The sequence below is a fragment of the Podarcis tiliguerta genome, assembly GCF_965153285.1.
Source record: "Podarcis tiliguerta genome assembly, chromosome: 5".
Taxonomy (NCBI): domain Eukaryota; kingdom Metazoa; phylum Chordata; class Lepidosauria; order Squamata; family Lacertidae; genus Podarcis; species Podarcis tiliguerta.
In genome coordinates, this window is record NC_139538.1 from 38,858,026 (window position 1) to 38,882,323 (window position 24,298).

Sequence of the window (24,298 nt, forward strand, 5' to 3'; positions counted from 1 at the left end):
AGCTAGAGGAATGGCTGTAGCTCAGGGGCAGAGTATTTACTCTGTTTGCATGCAGAAGGTCCAAGGTTCAGTCCCCAGGCATCTCTGGGTAGTGCTGGGAGAGACTCCCATCTGAAATCCTAGAAAGTGACCGCCAGTCAGTGTAGAGCAGGTATGGGGAGCCCTTGGCCCTCCAGATGTTTTTGGGACTACAACTCCCATCATCCCTAGCTAACAGGACCAGTGGTCAGGGATGATGGGATTTGTAGTCCCAAAACAGCTAGAGGGCCACCACTTCTAGGCTATCCTTTTGCTGGGGCTGATGGGAGTTCTAGTTCAGCAACATCTGGAGGGCCAAAGGTCACTTCTGGCATAGAGACAATAATGAGCCAGATGGACCCAATGTTCTGGTTTCGTATAAGGCAGCTTCCAAGATTCCAGAATACCTTTAGTAAGCCTATGTTTGTGGAAATACCTTTTTATCCTGGGCTGCGACTGATGTATTTCTTTTTAGTATGCTATCTGTTCTCTCTTGCTTTACGTCGGAGCATAGCAGTGCCCACCATCTTTGCTGGAATTGTGGCTGTAATTTGTTTTGACTGATTTCAATACTGTATTTTAAAATCATTGTAAACCTCCCTGAGACCTCATGGCAAAGTGCAGGGTAAGAAACAAACAAAGTAGGTGGAAGTGCTTGAGTCCTCCTTAGATTATAATAATCCACTTGACTGCTATAGCCTTGCCTTGAACATGGGCAGTAGAACGTTCTTGCTCGGAAGGTGGTGGATTCTCCTTCCTTGGAGGTTTTTTTTTTTTTTTTTAAGTAATTTTTATTTTTCCACATAAAAAACAAACATAACAATAACATAAACAAAAACAATAACAAACATATAAAATGGACCTCCCCATACCACCCCTTTTCTGCATCCTTATTTCAGATTTTTCAGCAACTTTTTAGTCAAACAATGTATACCTTTTTTTCCATCAATTAAATTTTCTTTAACTTAGTATTAACAGCTGTAGCTCTTTACCTCTTATTGCCCTGAACCTTAGTTTTCATCCAAATTACAACGATTTTTAAGATATTCTTTAAATTTACTCCAATCTTCTTCCACCGCCTCCTTCCCCCGGTCTCGAATTCTGCCAGTCATCTCCGCCAATCCCATATAATCGATCACCTTCGACTGCCATTCTTCCAGCGTGGGTAGTTCTTGCGTTTTCCAATACTTTGCTAGGAGAATTCTTGCTGCTGTTGTGGCGTACATAAAAAATGTCTTGTCCTTCCTTGACACCATTTGGCCCACCATGCCCAAGAGAAAAGCTTCTGGTTTCTTGAAAAAGGTTCTCTTGAGAACTTTCTTAATTTCATTATAGATCATTTCCCAGAATGCCTTAATCTTCGGGCAGGTCCACCAAAGGTGAAAGAAGGTTCCCTCAGTTTCATTACATTTCCAGCATTTGTTACTGGGCAAATGATAGATCTTCGCTAACTTAGCAGGAGTCATGTACCACCTGTAGATCATTTTCATAATGTTTTCTCTTAAGGCATTACATGCCGTAAATTTAACACCAGTGGTGCACAACTGCTCCCAGTCAGCAAGCTCAATATCATGTCCAATATCTTGTGCCCATTTAATCATACTAGACTTCACCATTTCATCTTGAGTATTCCACTTCAGCAACAAATTATACATCCTTGATAGGTTTTTAGTATTGGGTTCTAACAATTCTGTTTCTAGTTTGGATCTCTCCATCTGGAAGCCTATCTTTCTGTCCTGTTTAAATGCTTCATTTATTTGTCTATAATGTAGCCAATCTCTCACCTTGTCTTTCAACTCCTCAAAACTTTTCAGTTTCAGTTGTTCACCATCCTGTACTATAATTTCAGAATATTTAGGCCAATGTGGCCCCATATTCAATTTTTTCACCTCTTTGGCTTCCATAGGTGACAACCACCTGGGGGTTTTACTTTCAAGTAAATCTTTATATCGAATCCAAACATTGTACAAAGCTTTCCTGACAACATGATTTTTGAAACCTTTATGAGATTTTACCTTATCATACCATAGATATGCATGCCAACCAAATCTATTATCAAATCCTTCAAGATCCAAGATGTCTGCATTCTCGAGGCGCAGCCATTCTTTCAACCAGCAGAATGCTGCTGATTCATAGTACAGTTTTAAGTCTGGCAGGGCAAAGCCTCCTCTATCTTTAGCATCTGTTAAAATCTTAAATTTTATTCTAGGCTTTTTGCCCTGCCAGACAAACTTGGATATGTCTTTCTGCCACCTCTTGAAACAATCCATCTTGTCTATTATTTGTAAAGTCTGAAACAAAAATAACATTCTAGGCAATACATTCATTTTGATAACGGCGATTCTTCCTAACAGAGAAAGTTTCAATCCTGACCATGTGTCTAGATCTTTCTTAACTTCTGACCAACATTTATCATAGTTGTCTTTAAATAGATTCACGTTTTTCGATGTCAGATTTACCCCCAAATATTTAACTTTTTTTGCTAACCCCAAACCAGTTTCTTTTTGGAATGCCTCTTTTTCCTCATTTGTTAGATTTTTCTCCAGCACTTTAGTTTTTTGTTTATTCAATTTAAATCCTGCAACTTGACCAAATATTTCTATCAGTTCTAAAACTCTTTTTGTACTAGTGTTCGGCTGCTGTAATGTTAAGACTAAGTCATCTGCAAATGCTCTTAACTTATACTCTTTCGCTCCGAACTGAATTCCTTTTACCAACTGGTCCTTTCTAATCATGTTTAACAATATCTCCAAGACTGAAATAAAAAGTAAGGGAGAAATGGGGCATCCTTGTCGTGTTCCTTTCTCTATAGCTATCTCTTCAGTTACCACATTATTCACAATTAGTTTTGCCTTCTGTTTAGAATATATTGCACTTATACCATTTTCAAAACCTTGGCCTACCCCCATCCCCTGGAGATTCTTTTTCATAAAGCTCCAACAAATGTTGTCAAAGGCTTTCTCCGCGTCCACAAAAATCAATACTGCTTTTCTATTAATGTTTGTTTCCAATAACTCCACAATGTCAATTATATTCCTTACATTGTCCGACATGTGTCTTCCCGGGAGAAAGCCAGCTTGATCTTTATGAATCTCACCTATCAACACTTTCTTAAGTCTTTTTGCTAAAATGTCTGCAAATATTTTGTAATCCACATTTAAAAGTGAGATCGGGCGGTAGTTTTTAACCTGGTTCTTTTCAGTCTCAGTTTTTGGTATAAGTGATATAAAAGCCTCTCTCCACGATTCAGGTGCCCCCTTCCCTTCCAGTATCTCATTGCATACTTCTTTCAATGGTTGTACTAGACAGTCTTTCAAAACCTTGTAATATTTAGCCGTCAGGCCATCTGGTCCTGGAGATTTTCCCAATTGTGTCTTTTGAATGGCTTCCTCTATTTCTTGTTCTGTTATTTTTTGATTCAAAATCAGCCTGTTCTGTTCCGAGATTTTTGGTAGTCCATAATTTTCCAAAAATTCATCTATCTCTTGTTCCTTCACAGGCCCTTGTGAATATAATTTCCTGAAATAACTTTGAAAACAGTTACTTATCTCATTCGGCTTACATATACTCCTTCCATCCTCCTCCAGACAAGTAACAGTGTTCAGTTTCTGTCTTTTTTTCAATTGCCATGCAAGAAGCTTCCCACATTTATCTGCTGATTCAAATGTCCTCTGTCTCATTTGTTTAATTTTCCATTCTATCTCTTGGTTTGTAAGTTCCATATACTGCATCTGATAATATTTTATTTCTCTCAATATTTCATGAGACTTTGGATTGGACCTCAATTTCTTTTCTCCTTCCTTCATCTTTTCCAGAATTCTACTTTTCCTTTCATTTTGTTTTTTCTTCTTAATTGAATTCTGTTGTATCAGGAAGCCTCGCATCACGGCTTTACTTGCGTCCCAAATTATTCTTTTTTCAACTTTTGTTCTTAAGTTAATCTCAAAATAATCTTTCAATGTCCTTAGGGCCTTTTCACAAATTTGTTCATCTCTAAATAGGAAGTCATTCATTCTCCACCTAAAGGATCCAGTTGTTGTCAATTTCATTTCCATCTTCACTGCGTTATGGTCGGAGCAGGTTTTTGGGCAGATTTCCACTTTTTTTATCTTTGCAGCCATCACACTAGATACCCAGATTTGGTCGATTCTTGTCCATGTCATTTTAGATTCCGAGAAAAAAGTTCCCTCTCTTTCGAGAGGGTTTCTAGTCCTCCAAATATCTATTAGGTCCATATTTTCTGTCATCTCAAAAAAGATCTTTGGTAATCTACCTTCTTTAGAGATCATTTGTCTTTGTGCTTTATCCATATTTGTAGAGACCACTCCATTCATGTCCCCCATCATTATTATTTTGCAGTCGAGATAGTCCATCAAAGTCCCATGCAACTTCTTAAAAAATTCTGCCTTCCCGTCATTTGGCGCGTATACTCCAACAACCAAATACTTTTCTCCTTGAATCTGTACTTCAATTGCCAAATATCTTCCTTCTTCATCTTTAAATTTGATTTTTGGATCCAATTTTTCTTTTGCATAAATCACAACTCCTCTCTTTTTGACTTTGTCAGAAGATATAAATTCTTGTCCTAATCTTTTATTCACGAGCAATTTTCTATGTGTCCTGATTATATGAGTTTCCTGTAGACATATCAAATCCAATTGCTCTTTTTTCAAGATATGAAAAACTTGACGTCTTTTTCGGGGATGGTTCAAACCATTACAATTCCAACTAAGAAGTTGCAGTGACATCTTGATTATTAAGCGTTTGTCCCTCCGACTGCCCCAAGTTTGTCTTCTTCTTCAGTTGTTGATTGTGGTAGGCCGTATGATAAGTTTGCTATATCCACTGGTTCTCCCCCTTCTGCTGTTAGTCCTTGTGCCGTTCCTTTCTGCAGGTCCTCCAAATTTCTCTCCAAGAAATCTTCTTTCTCCTGTACTGTTCTTATTCTCACCTTCTTCCCTTTATAGTTAAAGGACAATCCCTGTGGGAACTCCCACCTGAAAGGTATGTAATTTTTCCTCAGCAAATTGGCAAGATCTCTATAAAAGGTTCTCACTTCCAAGATGTATCTAGGAATATCTTTAAAAATCAGAGCTTGAGTGTTCTCAATGACCAAAGCTTTTTGGTAATGCAGGTTCAATATCTTATCTCTCTCCTGCTTGGTTCTTAGGGTAATCAGACAATCCCTTGCCCTTTTAACTTGTTTTCTGCCAAGTCTGAAAGCCGTTGTTATTTCTATTTCATCATCTTCCAAATCCTCTCGCCAATTTTCCAAAATTGCCTCTGTGAGGAATTCCTTCAGGTCGTCCCCTTCGTTCTCTGGAACTTGCCTTAGTTTCAAATTTCGTTCTTTCCTCTGTAATTCCAATAGGGAGAGAGCTGCCTCATGCTCATTCACTTTTTTCTCAATCGGCGCAAGTTTCCCCTGTGTCTCTTCTGCAATTGCCTTCGCACTCGTAGCAATTTTCCTAGTTTCTGTAGATTCCTGAATCAGTCTATTAATAGATTCCGTATTAGTTGTCACAGATGTAGTATTCAAGTCCAGTCTCACTGTCAATTCTGTCAATTTTTTTGTATTTTCTGTGGATTGCTTTGTTAAAGCCTCAAGGGATTGATTAATTTTCAGTAGTGCCTGTGTCATAGAATCCATTGATGCAGCTGTTGAGCTTTCTGGTGCCGGCACTGTTTGGCCAGAAATTGAGGCTCTTTTCTTTTGTGTTACCTTAGTTTTAGATCTGGTTCTTATCTCCTCAGCTGTGCCGCTCATGTCCCAAGGTCGTTCTCACAGGAAAAACTCGCGATGGAAAATCCCACTGTTAGTCACACTTTTCCCCTTTTGATCCTCAAGAGGGAGCAATTAACAATGTCCAAATTCGGGGAAACAAAGAAACAGGAAGCCAAATGTGAAAAGTCCGAAGTCCGCCATTAAAGTTATTAAAAACACTTTTCCTCTGATGGATTTAATTAATCAGTTTCACTAATAAAGTCCCCTTCAAGTTCTACAACTTTATCCAACTTTCCGACTTTTTAATGATGCTCTTAAAAGACCCATTCCTCCCGGTGTTCACTCCTGGCAGGTCGTCCCGGGGGAGTCAGGGCGATGGGAAACCTTGTTTCCTTTTCAAATTAAAGAGTATCTTCACAAGACTGTCTTTCCCCCCCTTCTCTTGCCGATCGGGGGGGAAGGATACATTTGACAGGTCAGGGTTAAAAGTTCAACTGTAACTTTCTTGCAACTGCAGCGAGGTCTGACGTTGCTTTAGATTTCTGCAGTCCGGGGGGGGCAGACTTCCTTATTTTATGCCGTCCCGTTTTCAGCCAAATTTTTTAAAATTTTGTTGTACCGTCTTTTTTCCGCTCTTACTCACGGGTGTTCAGTCCGAATTTTCTTTTCAGGAAGGAATCGACGCTCTCCGCTTATGGCGACGCGGCTTCACTCTGCGAGCTGGGTTGCGACTCTCAGCACCGCGCTCACACCCGATGCCGCTACGGAGCCTTTAAAAAGGCTCTTTCGCAATACCGGGGGGCGCAAAAGGTGCCCGCCGAGTCTCCTTGTTCACAGGCTTCAGCGCCTGTGATTTTAGGGGTCCCCCGCTCGCCGTAGCGGGTCAGACCCGAACTCACAGAGCAGTCCTGCCTCGGAGCTCGAGGCAAGGACCGCCATTAAGCGCTGGCGCCGACCGGAAGTCTCCTTCCTTGGAGGTTTTTAAGCAGATGTTGGATGGCCACCTGTCATGTATTATCTAGCTGAGATTCCTGCATTGCAGGGGGTTGGACTAGATGGCCCCTGGAGTCCCTTCCAACTCTGATTCTATGAGCACTGCCTTGCTTCAATTCCCCTATCGCCACAGGTGGAGTGTCATGCTAAGAAAAAGGGGCTTAAAGTTTTCTTTCTGCTCCAAGTACCTATCACTGCTTGTGGGGTTTCCGGTTATAATGACCTTGGTTTACAGCAGCCTTGTAAATAAGCTGTCAGAATTTATCAGCCTGTTTTTACTAGTCTGCTGAAGACTGGCAGAGGAGAGCCCATAAGTTCTGCCCCTTCTGAAGCAGCCCAGTGCAGAGGAGGAGTCCTGTAGCAGTCCCTTTGGTTTCTATACTGGGCAGGGGGGAGTGTCTGTTCCCAGTCCCTACTCTCTCTCTCCCCCCCCCAAAAAAAGCACACTTTGGCCCTCTTAATTGCTCCTTCCTCCCTTTTTTGTTCCTTCTATATTGGTCTTTCCTATCTGCAAAACTGGGTTTCTGCCCTTGTGGATTCATTTCTTTTTCTTTTTTTTAAAAAGGCAGCAACCGGATATTGGCGAGAGTGGCAAAGAGTTAGGAGGATAATGCAGAACAGAGAAGCTTCAGTAATTATTCAGCTCCCCATCCCACCCCCATCCCCCATGATAAGGAACCTTCCATATATATATTTATAAATATGAACTGCTCCTTTGTTGTGCTTGGAACTGTGCTATCCAATTTTAGATTCCAGTTCATCTATTTTCACTGCCATTGAGTTCAGCTGTTTGTGTGTGTGTGTGTTTGAACATGCTATTGAGCACATGTTTTGCAATCAGAAGCCAGACACTTGCCGTTAAAAGGCGCTTCATATCTTTGGAATAATGTAATAGGCTGATAAAAGGAAAATGCATTTCAACATCAATATTACTATTTTAGTTGAAGGGATCTCAGCCACTCCTTTCAGAAATGAGTGCCCACTTCTTAACTATCTTTTCAAAAAATAGGTTCTAAAGTCAATATATTTTTACTATGTGGATATCTGACTTACTTTTGTCTCAAGTCGTCTGTGGTCCATGATTGCACAATTGACTGCCTACATAGAAGTTACACTAGAAATTAGTAAACATCAAGTATGTGCACATTTGGATAGTACTGAGCCGGTGTCTCATCCATTTGAACCATCGTTCCACAACTTGCCCCTTCCAGATGTTTTAGACTACATCTCTGATTTCTGATGTTTTAATCTAAAACATCTGTGGGTGGGTAGCAGATTGGGGAAAGCCGGTACAGTCAAACCTCGGTTGTCGAACGTAATCCGTTTTAGAAGCTTCCAATTAGTTGCTGGAGCAACCTCTCACTCAAGCAGAAGCCGCGTCAGATGTTCGGCTTCCAAAAAACGTTCGAAAACTGGAGCACTTACTTCCTGGTTCTTGACGTTTGGGAGCCGAAACATTCCAAAACTGAGCCGTTCAGGAACCAAGGTTTGACTGTATCAACTATTTTTAAATGGGCAATGGTATAAATTTCTGTGCCAGATAATTTTCTGGATAACCTAAACCTACATTTCTCTTTCTCTGTAGAATGCTCTGTCGTGACAGACTTGAGAGCTCTGGAAGTAGCTTATTTCAAGTCTGGCCCTGCCATGTGGCAGTGCAAAGTGATCACCTTCAGGCAGCACCATGATGAAGGCAGGGTTTTGTGCCTGAATGGTGCCAGTGAGACTTTTAAAAGCATTCTTTGGGCACCATTGGGGATCTGTACCAGGCACCAAAATGTCTTGAGACAGCACTGACTAGCTGGAACTACATTATGCACAAGGGAGCATTGAGCACTCCTTAAACTGAAGGCCTTTGAGCCTACAAAGCTATGTCTCTCTGACATCTCTCATGTTTCTCATTTTCCCCTTCCTTTTTTAGGTATGACTCTGGGAAGGATGGTTACATTGACCTTATGGAACTGAAGCTGATGATGGAGAAGCTTGGGGCACCTCAGACTCATCTGGGCCTGAAGAACATGATCAAGGAAGTGGATGAAGACTTTGATGGCAAACTCAGCTTCCGTGAGGTAAATGTCAGCAGAAAATAAAATGTAATGCAAAACCAAATGGGGAATAAAAGTGTGGAACTTCTGCTATCACAACAAATGTGTCCCTTCACTAACTCACTTCCTCCTTCAAGCCTATGCTGTTTGGAGCAGCTGTGCTTTAACTTATGTGGAAAACTTCAGCTTGTTGAACACCAGATAGCAATTTCCCAGGCTCGGGTGTTGTGGCATGATACTAGATAAGGAGACACCCTCAGCATCCTGTAAGGCACAAGCTATGTGGATTGAAAGTCTGAGGCTTGAAGGCCAGAAGAACTTTTAACCTAGACTTTCCATGTTGCAGGTAGAAGAGTTAAGAAATAATCATCTCATTTTTCTTATATGAAAACGTCTGCCTTTATTTTTCCTCATCAAGAGAAAGCTGAACTAATTCTGAACAATTTTATTTTCTTGTGACACTACACTCAGCTGTTTATGTCACGGTTTGCAAATGTCACCTGCTTGTAACAACTTCTGGGGTTCAGGGCCACATTGTAATAAATTATTCCCCTCGTAGCAGTAGGTAAAGAAGGGGGCATTCTCAAGTGTGCACTAAGGCACTACCACATGGGTATTGTCTAGCTCCACTTGCTTGAAGAGGCAGAACAGCCAGAAAATGTAATCCAGGCATCCCCAAACTTGCCCTCCAGCTGTTTTGGGACTACAGTTCCCATCATCCCTGACCACTAGTCCTGTTAGCTAGGGATGATGGGAGTTGTAGTCCCAAAACAGCTGGAGGGCCAAGGTTGGGATTGCCTGATGTAATGCTTTCTGAGTGTGAGTGCCTCCAACTTTGGTCCATCCAATGACAATGGGTAGACCACTGTCATTTTTTTTTATACTGTGAGTAGATCGCAGTCTATTGGGAGTTGGACGTCCTTGCTGTAGGGAGTAGAGTTCCAATGGTACCATCTTTGGACATGTCATTCACTTAATCAGCAAGGACATTGTTTCTCAGTGTGTGATTTGGCAGGACAGGTTTTCAAAATGTTTCATTGGAGTACCTTTTTCTCTTGGAAAGGGATGACCTAGCCACTGTTAGCCATGCTTTAGTAACTTTCAGGCTGTAATATATGTGGGTATACCATTGAAAAGGGTTCAGAAACTTCATCTGGTGTAGAATATGGCACCCAAGCTGTTGATGTGGACTGGCTGGTACATAGTACCCAAGAAAGGTTCATTGGCTTCCATTTTGTTTCTGAGCACAACTCTCTAGGTTCCTTTACCTTCATAGGTTAAGTAGACGGCTACTGGAGAGAAGGCCTGTTCTATGGTTGCATGTCAATTGTGAAGCTGTCTTCCAAGGAAGATCCGCTTGGTGCCTTTGTTACTTTTCGGGTGCAAGGCAAAGTCTGTCTACTTTAGCTTTTGGTGGATAAATTGGTTGTATGTGGATGTGTGTGTGTGTGTGTGTGTGAGAGAGAGAGAGAGAGAGAGAGAATACTGTTGACTATAATTCCTGCTTTTTATTGTTGTTTATATATGATGTCATTCTATGATGACATTTTAATCTTGACTACTGCTCTAATGGGACGCGGGTGGTGCTGTGGTCTAAACCACTGAGCCTCTTGGGCTTGCTGATCAGAAGGTCGGCGGTTAAAATCCCCGCGATGGGGTGAGCTCCCGTTGCTCAGTCCCAGCTCCTGCCCACCTAGCAGTTCGAAAGCACGTCAAAGTGCAAGTAGATAAATAGGTACCGCGCCGGCGGAAAGGTAAATGGCGTTTCTGTGCGCTGCTCTGGTTCGCCAGACGCGGTTTAGTCATGCTGGCCACATGACCTGGAAGCTGTCTGCGGACAAATGCCAGCTCCCTCGGCTTATAGAGCGAGATGAGCACGCAACCCCAGAGTCGTCCGCAACTGGACCTAACAGTCCAGTCCAGTTTTACTGTTCTAATGTTTTTATTATGCTTATATTTTATTTTATGTTATATTGTTTGCCAGGTATGGCCCCAAAGGCACCATTTAGAGAAGTGCTACCTGATGCCCCAGTTGCTCCTCTAGCAGGTGTGGCAGTGGTGACAGATTTTTCAAGCAGGCCACTTGGGCTGTGGGACATTGGCCCTTCCACACACACACACACACACACACACACCCCTCAAAATATACCCAAAGCGTCCAGCAAACCACCCCCTGATTAGGTCATTATGCTAAATTAATTCTCTCTTAATGGAACCCAGACACCTGCTTTGCTGCTGCTGCTGCTGCTCTAATTTAATGTGTGAGGATTCATTCTTTGTCCTTGAAGTACTATCTTGACTTACTGAAGGACAAGTAGGGCAGAACAACTTTCTTCATCTCTGTCTCTCCTGTTACCTACCTGTGACAATGAGTAAGCAATTGGAAATAAGTTGAGAAAGGTGTCATAACCATTCTCCTTTTGTTTATTTTTCTCAGATTACAAACTATGCAATAAAAGTGATCGAGGGGCCTGTTTTATCTTCGTGAAGGCCACTTTCACTCAACAGCTAGTTTTATGATTGGAAAGGCTAAGTCTGATTTTGTTTGGGTTCAGGATTGGTGAGGGAACTGCAGTCTAAGGATGTGTCATTCTTCGTGTGTGTGTGTGTGTGTGTGTGTGTGTGTATATATATGTCTCTCTCTCTCTCTCTCTCTCTCTGTGTGTGTGTGTGTGTGTGTGTGTCTGTATGCGTGAATATGCATACACACAGTGGTAGCTGGGGCCCGTTCTGACAGGTAGGGCCTAAACCATAGATTGAGCTAAAGGTATGCCTAGGGGTTGGTGAAACCAGTCCCTGCTGGGGTGCAAAATGGTTGTGTGTTGAGACAAGAGCTGGAAGCTGAGCGGTAGGAGATATGGCAAGGCAGTATGAAGGTAGATCGCTGGATACTATGGCATGTATAACATATGTTGTTGTTTATTCGTCTTAGTCGTGTTCGACTCTCCGTGATGCCATGAACCAGAGCATGCCTTGGAAACTCTCACTTTCTTCTCAAAGCTTCTCCTTTTTTATGTCCATGGAGTTTTCTTGGCAAAATACTAGAGTGGCTTGCCAGTTCCTTCTCCAGTATAACATATATGTGATGCTTTTTGCAGTGGGAAAGAAATGGAAGAGCAATAACTTTTTTTGACGGTAAATAAGTTTCTCATCATGATGGCACCATGAGAGCTAAAAGGGCAGGCGGAGGGGATAGTGCAAAGTTACTTGCTTTGCAAGAGAGCATTTCGCTTGCCCACCACGGTCTTGCAGATCAGCACAAAAAAGATGATTCATTAGACATGCAACATTCAAGGAAATTAGAACTGCTTTCTCTGCATTTTAAAAATAGGATTAAGGAAGTAGATGAAAAGAGTGATTTGTGCAAATCTATTGCAACTGAGGAGCAAGCCTATAAAAGGCTGCAAAATTGCTCTCTGGGGGAATATGCGATTCTGTTCAGGCTGAAGCCAGCTAGAAGTTTCAAGCTAGAAATAAGCAACTTGTCCCTGTTTACTTCCTATTACTTGGCCTGTGTGGCTCTTACTGTTGGCCACCAGCAGCAGTTGAGCATCGCATTTATTTCCATATTGATTCTGGCTGCACCTTGGGCCCTCTGCTACAGGAAAAGGAATTCCCCAGGGAGGTTCATTTCATACCTCTGAAACTTGTGCAGCTGTTTGCTTTTGTTATGGTTAGTTATTCCACCGTACCTTTCCCGAGGGGTGTTTTAATAAAGTTAATTTTGTACTTATCAACCCATCAATATATCACCAATTGCTTCCACACCATTCTAGCCCAGATCCCAAGGTGAAGAAAGTTGCTGCATTTAAGCAATATGCCTGCAACTTTTCTGTATCAGTGTCTGCTGTTAGTAACATGGGGCCAATATTCAGATAGGATACATGTGGAACTGCCCTTTTCCTACTTATAAAAATTTGTGTTGTGTGGAAATAGACTCAGCCCCATCATCCGCACAGTGGTCTAAAGCATCCTTTAAATCACTACTCTGAGGCTTGGCTACTATGCTGGATGTATGGGTTTCTTTACTTACTTTCTGAAGAGCACGCAGTAGGCATACGACTTTGCAAAACCTGAACACACCCACGCCTTGTGGATGATGTCCCCAAAAGTTTGTGTAGCAATGTGAAGAATCTCTCCAGAAGGCATTTGGACAATGTGAACGTGCTCAAATCATTTGCCATTTACACAGAATAGTCCCTTCTACCCCTGCGCATAGATGATCTGGACTTGGCAACTTGCACCTATGACTTGTTCCCAGCTGTTTAGTGAGTCATTCCCACATGCCTTTTCTGGCTGTGTCAGCTGGTACAACAGCATATTTCCCTCCTTTCTCAGCCAAATGGAGGAACCTGCCCAATGCAGAAGACTCTGGAGTATTTGCTCACTCTGCTACAGCTGGTCATGCCAACGTGTTTACAGGGACCAACCTGACATTCCTTGGACTAGAGTAGGTCTTGGATCTCAGAACATTTGCTGGCAATAGACCTTTGGGTGCTTCTTCTGTGAGGGGGTGTTGTTGGAACAGGGGGAAGTAATATCTAGTATAATAGTGATCCAAGCAAGCGTCAGAAAATCTGAAAGCCAGGGGGATCTCCATGGCCACATTGCAACTGCAGCTTCAGTTTGTTTGGAACAGACTGTTCTGCATGTGATGTGTTTGAGGAAAGGGTGAATGGGATGCTGTCCCAATTAGCTGGACCTGTTATGCAAATAAATCTTAAATCTGTTTGTGTATAGCTTCTAGCTCACAAAGGTCACCAAAACGGACAAGCCGGCAAACCAGCTGCTTATACCAGGCTTCTTTCAACATAGTAGCTCTTTCTTTATCACTTTGATAGGTCAGCACTGAAACTGAGAGGATCCGTGGCTCAGTTGGTGGTGAACGTAATTGACGTGCCGGAGTTTATTATTTATTATTTATTTTTTGTCGATGTTATTTATTAAATTTGTATGCCACCCTTCATCCGTAGATCTCAGGGCAGTTCACAGCATAAAAATACAAGATTAAAAAACAAACAAAATACATAATAAAAACAAGAACAGACCAGTAACACCCCTCCCCCACCCACACATTTAAAAGAATATAGGATGTTAATCAACCCAAAGCATGGCTAAAGAGGAATGGTGCTGTCAGGTGGTGGTGTGGTTGCTCGAGAGCAAACAGGCAAGACTCCAACTGTCTTTTCCAGGCTTTATTATCTGTACAAAACTATTTACAGTGCAGAGTGTCTCAAGTCCATGTCTGCTCAGTCGCTAGCAGAATCTGGGAGTGGGCGGTCCTTATACCTTCCCCAGCATAACAGTCGTGTGACTCCCATCCTTCTCCTCCCCTCTCTGCGCCCAAACCTGCTGCGCAGAGTGGGCGCTGGCAAAGGGGGACTTGGCTCCCCTCCGCTTTGCTCAGGCTCGGTGTTGAGGCTCTCCCTAGCATCTTCTGATCCCTGTGCCCCTTCCCCACTGGAGGCAGGGCTTCCCTCCTTGCCAGAGAAAGAACTGCTTCACAAGATCTCCGGAGGCTCCCTGTAACACAGCTGCCCTTCCACCTCTCGCCTCTGAGCTGATGGCAGTTCCCTGACAGGTTTCAGGGTCCGGGTAGGTTCATATGAAGAGAGGCGGTCCTTGAGGTACTGCAGTCCTGAGCCATTTAAGGCTTTATAGGTCAAAAAGAATTGAATTGGGCCCGCAGACTAATCTGCAGCCAGTGCTGTCCAGCCAGGAACAGTGTAATATGCTCAAACCGTCTTTCCCCATTGAGCAACCTTGCTGCCGAATTCTGCACCAGCTGCAGCTTCCAGAGCCTCTTCATATAACACGCTTCAGTCATCTCTAACCTAAGAGGTTATCAAAGCATAGACAACAGAAGTTGGAGTGCACCTTGCTCTAACAAAGGAACCTTTGAGAGCTCGTTTCCAGCTCTCACCTGTTTCTCTGCTGCCACATTGGGACTTGCCCAGCACCTGACATCACATATAAGGTGTGGGGGCAGGTGGGCATGGTTTCACAGGTCAAGTGGGGAAGTTTATATATTCCTGAGCCATCCTCGACAGGAAGTAGTGATTCTGTAGTGTAAAGTCCAGAAAATCCATAATAATTGCCGCTGTCATCTCAGGCAGGGTAGGTGGCACTGTAATCGAATCCTTATTTCGACCTATTTGCCCACCACCAGGTACAAGCCCTCCAACCTGGCAATGGACTGGACAGAAAGTCTAGCCAAGCAGTATAGAATTATTACAGATCACCACAACCCTTTTCTGTTGGTCCTGCTCTCAGGTGGGCACAGCTGATTAAAAACCAGCTTCTTCTGGTTCATAAACCCAGGACTCAGAGATTCAGGGTTGGCACCTTCCTTGGTCTCTGTTAAATGGATCTCTGCTAGAGACTGGTGAGCTTCTGCCAGGCAAAGTAGATGGTACTGTAGATGGACTAATGTATCACTATAAAAGGCAGCTTTGTAACTGCGCACATATTTTTTCCAGCTGCAGAAAAGCTTTTAGCCACTTGCCAAGTATCGGAAGCAAAATTATGCTACTCTCAGAGGGGAATCTAGTGGGAGGCGTGTTAGCCCAGTCATAGAGCCCTTCCCTCTACCCTTTCCCAGTTTTCAGCCTCTGGAGTGAGTCATGGCAGTGTCATGGCGGTGTCACTCTTGAGGGATGTGTTGAGGCTGGGAATGTGATTCAGTATAAGGACCTGTCAAGCACACTGCGGCAGCAAAACTTACCAAACATTTGGCTGGACACACCCATCCTATATTTGCTGCTAGAAAAGAGCCCAGCAGTTTCGTAATGCTCCCCCTCCCATCCCTGAGGGACTTTGGGAATTTTTCAACTTTGTTTTTTTTAAACGCTGAATTAGTAAGCAGCTGGGAGCTGGGGGGGGGGCATGCGGGGGAAGCTTGGGAACAAAGGGTTCTGCCAGATGCCTAATTTCCTGATGAAAGAAGCTGGATGCAGTTTCTGGTATCTTGCATGCTGCCCTGTAGTGAGAGAATGTGAGCTTCTCAGAGGATGGAAATCCACACTGATCACACACATACAAAATTTGAAAGCTGAAGTACTGTAGTACTGGCATTCCATGTTTGGATGTTTTATGCTATTTAGGACCTTAGATGAGTCCTTTGACTATAGAAGAAGAGTTGGAGTATTGCAGTATTAGCACTTGGTGCTATTTAGTTTGGAGCCACTAGGCCAGTTCGCACACAGCAGTAAGCTGTGGTGTATTGGGACTGAGTCCACCTTGCCTGCTCACTCTGGCTCTGGTCCTTCCCCTAGGTCTGAGTAGGGGCAAGGAGCCCTGAAATCTTGGCTTGCTATTATGTCCAAATTGGGATTGCTCCTCCCTTTCATGCTGGTCACCCTTTTTAAGATGGAAACCAACCACCACCCCATGTTTGGATATAATGACAAGCCAAGGCTTCATGACTTGTTGCTTGTGCCAGAGGAGGAATGAAGCTGGAGTGATTAGAAGTGCTAGGGCACTGTGCACTAGCATCTCAAGAAGTCAGTGATCTGGTGAAGTAACTGGGTTTAGCATCAGCCTGAAGAAATAAGCAGGCCAGATAGATAAGGTGCTATTGAGTGCTATGTCACAAATTCACCATTTTAAATGTAACTTGGGCTGGGTGGGGGGTGGGGGGGACATGGAGAATGAAGAAGGTGCAAGGTATTAGGAAGAGAGGCAGCATGAGACATCTCCCTCTCAGACCAGTCACACACAAGCTTGTGCCTCCATATTCTCCTATCCCAGCTCAATCTAGTTTCTTCAAGTGTCATAGGGCTGTTTGACAAGTGAAAGGGCCTGAGTCAAAGAACCCTGACACACACACTCTGACTGTATTGAGTGGGGAGCATTGCTGTTGTCATAATGTGCTCATGGACTTCACATAGGCATTGCTTTGGCCATGGGGAAGACAGAATGCTGGACTTTGTGGGCCTTGGGTCTGATCTAGCAGGGCTGTTGTTACATTTTCCAGGACCAAACAAGTAAGTGGGCACAGAGCAGCGGCAGTGGAGCTATCTTCCTTTTGGTTTCTTCTTTGGACTCAGATTATTCATATATAGATGATCTACATAAATAGTAAAATGGTCATTGATATAAAATAAGTTACACCGAGGACAAAACAGAAGAGATATGGGAAATCCATTATTAGATCTCCTAATATTTAAGTGTTTACCTAAATCATGAAAGGCTCCAGGTTGTATTAGAAAAGTGTGGCAGGGTGGAGACGACATGCCATTTCTCCAGTTTTGGTCTCCTGCCCTACTTACTTTGCACTGGCATGGGTGAGGAAGAGACTTCAGATCAGGGAAATGGATTTACAGAAGGGTTAAACCTATCTTCCCCCAGCTCAGTTGCTCTGATCAAATTCATCCCCTATAGCTCTTTTTACGTTATAATTAAATGTTGGCATAGGTTTCCTGAGTCTATATGTGCCTATATGTGTCTGTTGAGATTTCTTGAGCAGAAAAGAGATTGGAGATTCCCCCTTCCCCCTTTGGTGATATGCACTTTCCTGAGTCTCACATATTTTTGCCTTAAATAAGTTCACTACTTTATTACAGATTTTCCTGCCTAAGCTGTTACAGCTCCCAGTCATGAAAGCTTAGGCTTAAGTGCTCATCCGGTTACTTTTTTTAAAAATTACTATTTTTTTTCTTGTATAGTTTCTACTCATTTTCCACAAAGCTGCAGCTGGGGAGCTTGAAGAAGACAGTGGCCTGCTGGCTTTGGCAAAACTTTCTGAAATAGATGTCGCCCTTGAGGGAGTGAAAGGAGCCAAGAACTTCTTTGAAGCAAAGGTAGGAAAAACATATCTTAGAATCAGGTGATGGAGGCGTTCATAAATCTTAGGCTGCAATCTTAATCACCCTAGGAAGTATGCCCCATTGAACACAGGGAGTTTTACTTCTGAGTAACCATGTGTTGGATTCTGCTGTATGTCAACTCAATGATACCACCTAGAGCACAAGTTAACGATTCACACTGGGAAAGTGGTGCACCTGGAAATTTCCCTGCTTTAATGTAAACCAGAGTGCTGTGTTAAAAGCTGAAAGTGCAACTGTTTCAGATTGGGCGAAACTGCAACTGGAACCGAGACTGGGTGAATCAGATCTAATGAATGCTTGTTCCGTTTCCTGTGTCTCACTATGAAAACAAAAGCCACATAGTTTTCTTTTTTAAAAAACAACAACCACCAAGTCAATCTTGTTGGCTACTTTTGAGGTATTGTAACACCTCCCCCAGATCTTTGTATGGTAGGAGCTTTCCCCACCCCAGTGCTGTCCATGTGTTTTGGACTACAGTTCTCATAAGTGCTGGCTGGGGCTGATGGCAGTTGTAGTCCAAAGCACGTGGAAAGCATCAGGTTGGCGAAGGCTGTGCTGTGAATAATCAACATGATCTGCCCCTCTCTGCAGATAATTCCAATTACATGGTAAAGTCTCATGGCCCAAGACCAAGCGAAGATGATAACTGTCATCTATTAAGTTCAGTACTGATAACTCTTCTGTAGTAGTACCCCTGGTGCTTGGTCACAATATATTTTTCTCTCTAAATTAAATTACCCTCTCATTTTACAATACATCAAGGTGAGTACAACCAATCAGGGCATTTAACCATATTCTGAACTAAAATAGTGTTTGGTTGACACCAAGATAGCTGACTCTGGTCACCTGGGTGTAAACAGAACCATTGGGTGTGCAACCTGTGGTATTAGTTACATCGCACAGGCTAGAGAAATAGCTGTGCTTAACAGCCTGAGGACTCAGATGGTTTGCAGCATACAGTTTTTCATACGTGCCTCTTCTGAACTTGTTACTAGTCTGGGAGATGCAAGCATTAACAGGATGTGTGGATGAGTCCATTGTGGGTTTTGGTTAAAACACCATCCTTTCTCCCAAATCAAGTTCAGGGGAAATTAAGTGTCTGTCAGTACTGGAAGCTGTGTACAACTCTGGTTAGAACTGGTGATTTCACAGCACCTGTAGGGCATCTAAGAGCTAGCTGTCTTAGATAAGTGAAATGATGGAATACAGGGGTAGGAATCTTTTTGACCCTGCAAGCCGGATGTTTATATATCTCCCCCGCCCCTTGCAGACCAACTTTGGCAAGTTAGCCAACAGAATTAAATTTCTGCCCCATCAGCTGTCACCCCATGGCACCCACTGGTTGACAGGTGGGTGTGGTTTGGGGAAATAGCCTCATGGGCCAAATTGGACCCAGTGTTAGGCCAAAATTGTCCCACAAGCCAGAAGTCCCCTACCCCAGATGTAATACAAACCCATCTCTCAATCTTTTCTTTGTGTTACAATTTTATTCCTCCATTTCTAGGTTCAAGCTTTGTCCTCAGCCAGCAAGTTTGAAGCAGAGATAAAAGCAGAGCAAGACGAGCGAAAACGTGAGGAAGAGGAGAGACGTCACCGCAGAGCAGCCTTCCGAGAACTCAAGTCTGCATTCAGCCAATAACTGAGGCAACCTATCAGCCACCTGAGGGACTTTGTACAATCTTACAAGTTTTGCCTTTGACTAGGCGAAGGACCAGGAGAGGGAACAAAACTGATTTGAAGCCTTTTATTTTCTTTTTCTGAGCCTCCTACTTAGATGCTGGGGGTGTGTGCCATACACACAGTGGCATTCAGAACATGCAAAACCAGGAGTGGTTCAAGCAACCCCCTTTATTTCTGTAATAGGCATTGCTTAGAAGAATCAAAATGTCCTAATGCTTTAGCCTGAGGCAGATGATTGAAGCACCTGATAATAGTGCTTACCATTTGCTTGTTGGTCAGAAAACACTCCTTGTGTCCTTCTGAATGTCTCTGTGTCATAGCTCTGTAATTTCCCTCGGGCTTCCTTTCTGTATACGTTTTGACTCCTCCTGAATTTTACAAAACCATTTCTTGCTTCTAAACAAGCTGACCCTTCTTCTAGGTGCAGATCACAATCCTTTCATGTGCAAATAAATGCCCCAATTCCTAATGTATCATTCTTTTCCGTCTTTGTGCTCACTATTGGGGGTGGAGGGAAAAGACAACAGCTTTCTGGTACAACAGCTCCCCAGTAATGAAGGGAAACCCAGTTAGTAAATATTGGCTGAGATCCAAAGAGCTTCTTGGGTGAATAGCAGGCACGTCTTCCACTCAATCTTCAAATTCTTGTGCAAGCCAATGTCACCCCACTCCTCCAATGCAGCCCCCACATTGCATATCCCCCATCATCCTTTGACCTCTGCAAGCAGGTTTTCAAGGGGACACAAGGTACCATGACTTGAAAGAGGTGGCAGGAAAACCTTATTGTGTGGGCAGAACTCTACTCATGCTTTTCTGGGTCCATGCCATTTTTTAACTCATAAAGATTCTGTTCAGGGATACAGCAGTCACCATTCAATTTTACCCTTTCCATGTATACAAACGACTGTACTTTTTGAGCAACAAATAGAACTGCTAAGTTTCTGACTCCACCTTCCCTGGCCACATTCCATTGCATTCTCTGTGTAGGTCCATAGCTGTTTTCCGCTTTCTCCTTTTTATTTTTAAAGCCATTGGATTTTAAGAAGCTAGGAAACATCAATCAATAAGATGTTCAGTGAAGTGGATTAGTACAGTTTTGGGGACACAGTGGCTTCCCACCCCATGGAATTTTTAATCTTCTTGCAAACATTGGTGCAAATGAAAGAGCTTCTGTAGAGTTAACACTTACATAAAACAGCCAGTTCTGCTTGCAAGAGAAAATAGATTCCAAAAGCAGAAAGCAGCATGTTACTCTGCTCAGAAAGCTTGTACTATATACAGAACTTATACTTGTGTGTATATATATATATCTTCATGTATAGAAAAGGAAAACATTCTCTTCCTTGCCAAGCTTGTCATCTGATCATAAACTGGATCTCTCATTCTCAACTTTATTTTCACTGTCTTTTAGCTTTTTACACTGTGACACTAAACTGTGAGTGTGGAATAACAAAGGGAGCCCACCTGATATTTAATAATAGGTGGGGAAATTGCTAAACAATTTTTTAAAACTGTATTTGCAAGACCACAGATTATATTTGATAAAAATCACATGTTTTAGCTAAAATATTTATAATAAATGTTTTTATACATGCAAAAGTTTGATTTTTCTTCCCCTGTTGCTTAGTTATGCAAATAAAACTTTTCTAACTTGCTGGAGGCTAACTTGAAATCCTTTTATTCTGTCTCATCCTTCATGGGAGAAGGAGGGGGCGGAGTTCTGTGGTGCAAGCTAAAATCCTTGCACTAATGCAATGAGTGATTTAGTACTACTTTAGATACAAACCTCGATCCGGGATTTAGTGTTTTTTAATATAATTGCTACTTTATATATATTGTGTTTTGTTTAATATGTTTTATTGTATTGTATATATTGTAAATCCCTTTGAGACCTTTTTTTAAGTGTAAAGTGATTACTGGTGTAATAAATCAATTCTCACTGACCACTGACCACACGACTGATAGGAGTCCAAGGACATATGGAGGGACAACCGTTCCCTCTCCTTATTCTAGAGAGTCTATGAATAAGCAATGTCCTAGATCCAACTATTTAACTTCCCTCCCCACCATCTTCTGTAAAATTCCTGTGAAATGACCTAGATCAAAATGCCACTTTTGGAGCTATTTTGAGCTTTCTATTTGATGAGAGAGAGTGACTGCTTGTCTTTAGGATTTGGGCTGATAGGCTGACTTGTTCCAAAGCCCTTTAACTACCTGTTTCCTAGTTTGGATGAAATAGGGAAATGTTTATTTGTTTTTTAAGAATATTTATAAACTGCCAACTGAAAAACAAATAATGGTGGTGTATAATGAAGTAGCTGAAAACATCATACTGTACAATGATCAGATCCATAGCTAATGGAATACTTCCTTCCTGGTTTGTTTGCTGGCTCATGTGAAGGGACTGTATGCATGGCCAATATTATTCTTTGCACACTGACTTTTTAAGCTAAGAGATGATCATTCAAATGCAGTCAGTCTGTAAAGAGACTTTTTACTTGTTTCCTTTTATTGAAGGGGGGAAAATGAAATTCTTTATTTAAGGAAGCACTGAACAACCTATGCTTGCCTATTGCAATTGCCTTTACAGGGACTTGAACTGGAAAAAAGAAACTACAAGGCTATCAGTGACAGGATGAAGGGTAAATCATAGGACATTTAATTGAATGATTCTTGGGTTTTCAGCTTTGCACTATTACTTAAAATTAAGGACACACATTCCTGTTGTTTAAGCACCACCTACTGGAGGGTCTCAGAACTGTCACAAATGTTAAATACAGTGTAAGAATCCAGAGAGGTAGGTCTTGCTCCTATCTGTCTGAGCACAGCTGCCGCAACACGGTGCCTCCAACCCCCCTCCTGCTCAAGAGGCATACATGGGAACAGTATTCTTCTGATGTTGGCAGTATCCATCTTGCTAGAATTATGCAGTATAGTTCAGTACTATGACATATGGAAATTAGGACCCATCCACATTTCTGCTTTTCCTGTACCTAGAAAGCACGGGTTTGAATGGTTTTCTGCTTGTCCTGTGCTTTCTAGGTACAGGTCCAAGCAGTTTTCTGTCTGCCCCACGCCTTTCCTTTAGACTGTGTGTGTATTCCATAATGCACAGTGCTGAAATCTGTAAATATTATTATTTATTGAATTTATATACCGCTCTATACCCGGAGGTCTCGGGGCGATTCACATAAATATATATATTGTAAATTCAGACTAGACACCTTGAGTGCCTCCTAAGAAGTGTTACCTATGTTTGAAACTTCTGCACAGTTCCATCAACAAGTTCCTGACTTTAGCAGTGAGCAATAAAATACTATGGTGGTACCACAAGTTAAGCAGTGTGCTGACAAAGGATACAAAACTAGGTTGGGAAGATGGGTTTAACCAAGAGCTGCACTCATGGCACACAAATGAGAAGGTTTCAAGGCAATTATGATCTCCAGGTAGTGAAGGGAAAACACCTATAATGCTACCAGGCAAGTTTTTTAATGGGCTTTTAAAGAGGTGGCAACTTGGCAATTGCACTGGTGTTGACTGAAGGAGTAAAGTTTGGTATAATGAGCAGATTAGGTGCAGGGATTCTTCAGACCCTGGCTCATTGCCAATGTGCTTGAAACATAGGGATCTTTTCCTAGTACTGAGAAATTCTCACCATATAATCAGGGAGAATCCTTTTATTACCTAAGTAATATAGGGTACCTTTTAGCCATGAGGCCCGCAAAACAGCTTATAATTAAATGAAATAATACAACATAATAAAAAACTTAAGAAAACCAAAACCAAATGCACAGCAACAATCTACCTCATGTATGTTAACAGCAACCTTCACTCTGGGAAAGCCTGGTGTAATTAAAAAATACATTCACAGATGTCATAAAGCGTGCAGTGAAGCAGTGCTACCCAGTTCAATGAAGAGGAAATTTCACAGTACAGTATGCTTACAACTTGCACACATTTAACTTGTGTGCAATCAGCTTTATGTGTTTGGCAAAAATATTTTTTTTAAGAGGGTGGGTGTCCGGGGGGGGGGGATGGCAATTCCACCCACCATTGCACCCAATGTGCTTTGACTATACACTATTTTGGCTTTAGATGCTATTCCTGGAAAGTAACCCCCACATAAGGGCCCCCTCTGTCGCGGCCCTTCCGCGCGAATACGCTTACTGTATTAAGTGCCAACACAAAGAAAGCTGCCATTTCTAGTAGGGGCTAATTTTACCTCAAACACTAGTGGTGCCTGAAGCACTATCATTCCAACAGTTCCTCATATCGATGTGTGTATGAGAGGAGGCGTTATGTCCTTTGTCGGTGCCTGGGATGAGCCCACCAGGCAGGAGTAGGAGTAGGGCACAGAGGGTGAACAAAATCTGTGCCAGTGCCCAGCCCTCACCGCTGGGTGGGTGTGGGGCACAGAAGGTTCATGAGGCTGCCCTGCGCCACCCATACATAGGGGAACCTGGTCAGCCTATGCAACCCTTGGTGGGCGAATCTCTCCGATGCTGGCCGGGTGGCCATTCAGCAAGGGGGCCAGGGGTGTGGTGGCTTTGGGGTCCAGAGACCCCTGGTGGCAGGCAGGGCAGGATGGGAATCCCTGTATTGGCATGCCTGGTTGATGCTTCCTCAAAACCGTACACCTGGGGCTACAGCCCCCCTGTTCCCACCATGCTATGCCCCTGCAACATGAGACCATGCATGGGATGAGAGGCCCAGTTTGTCATACTGCATCTTCACACTTATGTAATGTACAAAAACCCCATCTCTGATTCTGTTGTTGTTGTTTAGTCGTGTCCGACTCTTCGTGACCCCATGGACACGCCAGGCACTCCTGTCTTCCACTGCCTCCTGCAGTTTGGTCAGGCTCATGTTTGTAGCTTTGAGAACACTGTCCAACCATCTCGTCCTCTGTCGTCCCCTTCTCCTTGTGCCCTCCATCTTTCGCAACATCAGGGTCTTTTCCAGGGAGTCTTCTCTTCTCCTGAGGTGGCCAAAGTATTGGAGCCTCAACT

General features: G+C 42.8%; 1 protein-coding gene across 1 annotated transcript in view; it reads left to right on the forward strand.

The window, feature by feature from the left end:
• EFHD1 (EF-hand domain family member D1) overlaps positions 1-20,943 on the forward strand; it is a 34,295-nt gene extending 13,352 nt beyond the window's left edge. Inside the window, exons 2-4 of the mRNA XM_083443402.1 lie at positions 8,658-8,805; positions 17,448-17,582; positions 19,114-20,943. Of these exons, the coding sequence (XP_083299528.1) occupies positions 8,658-8,805; positions 17,448-17,582; positions 19,114-19,248 (418 nt within the window). The 3' untranslated portion in view covers positions 19,249-20,943. The remainder of the gene's footprint in view (positions 1-8,657; positions 8,806-17,447; positions 17,583-19,113) is intronic.
• Positions 20,944-24,298: the final 3,355 nt, after the last annotated feature.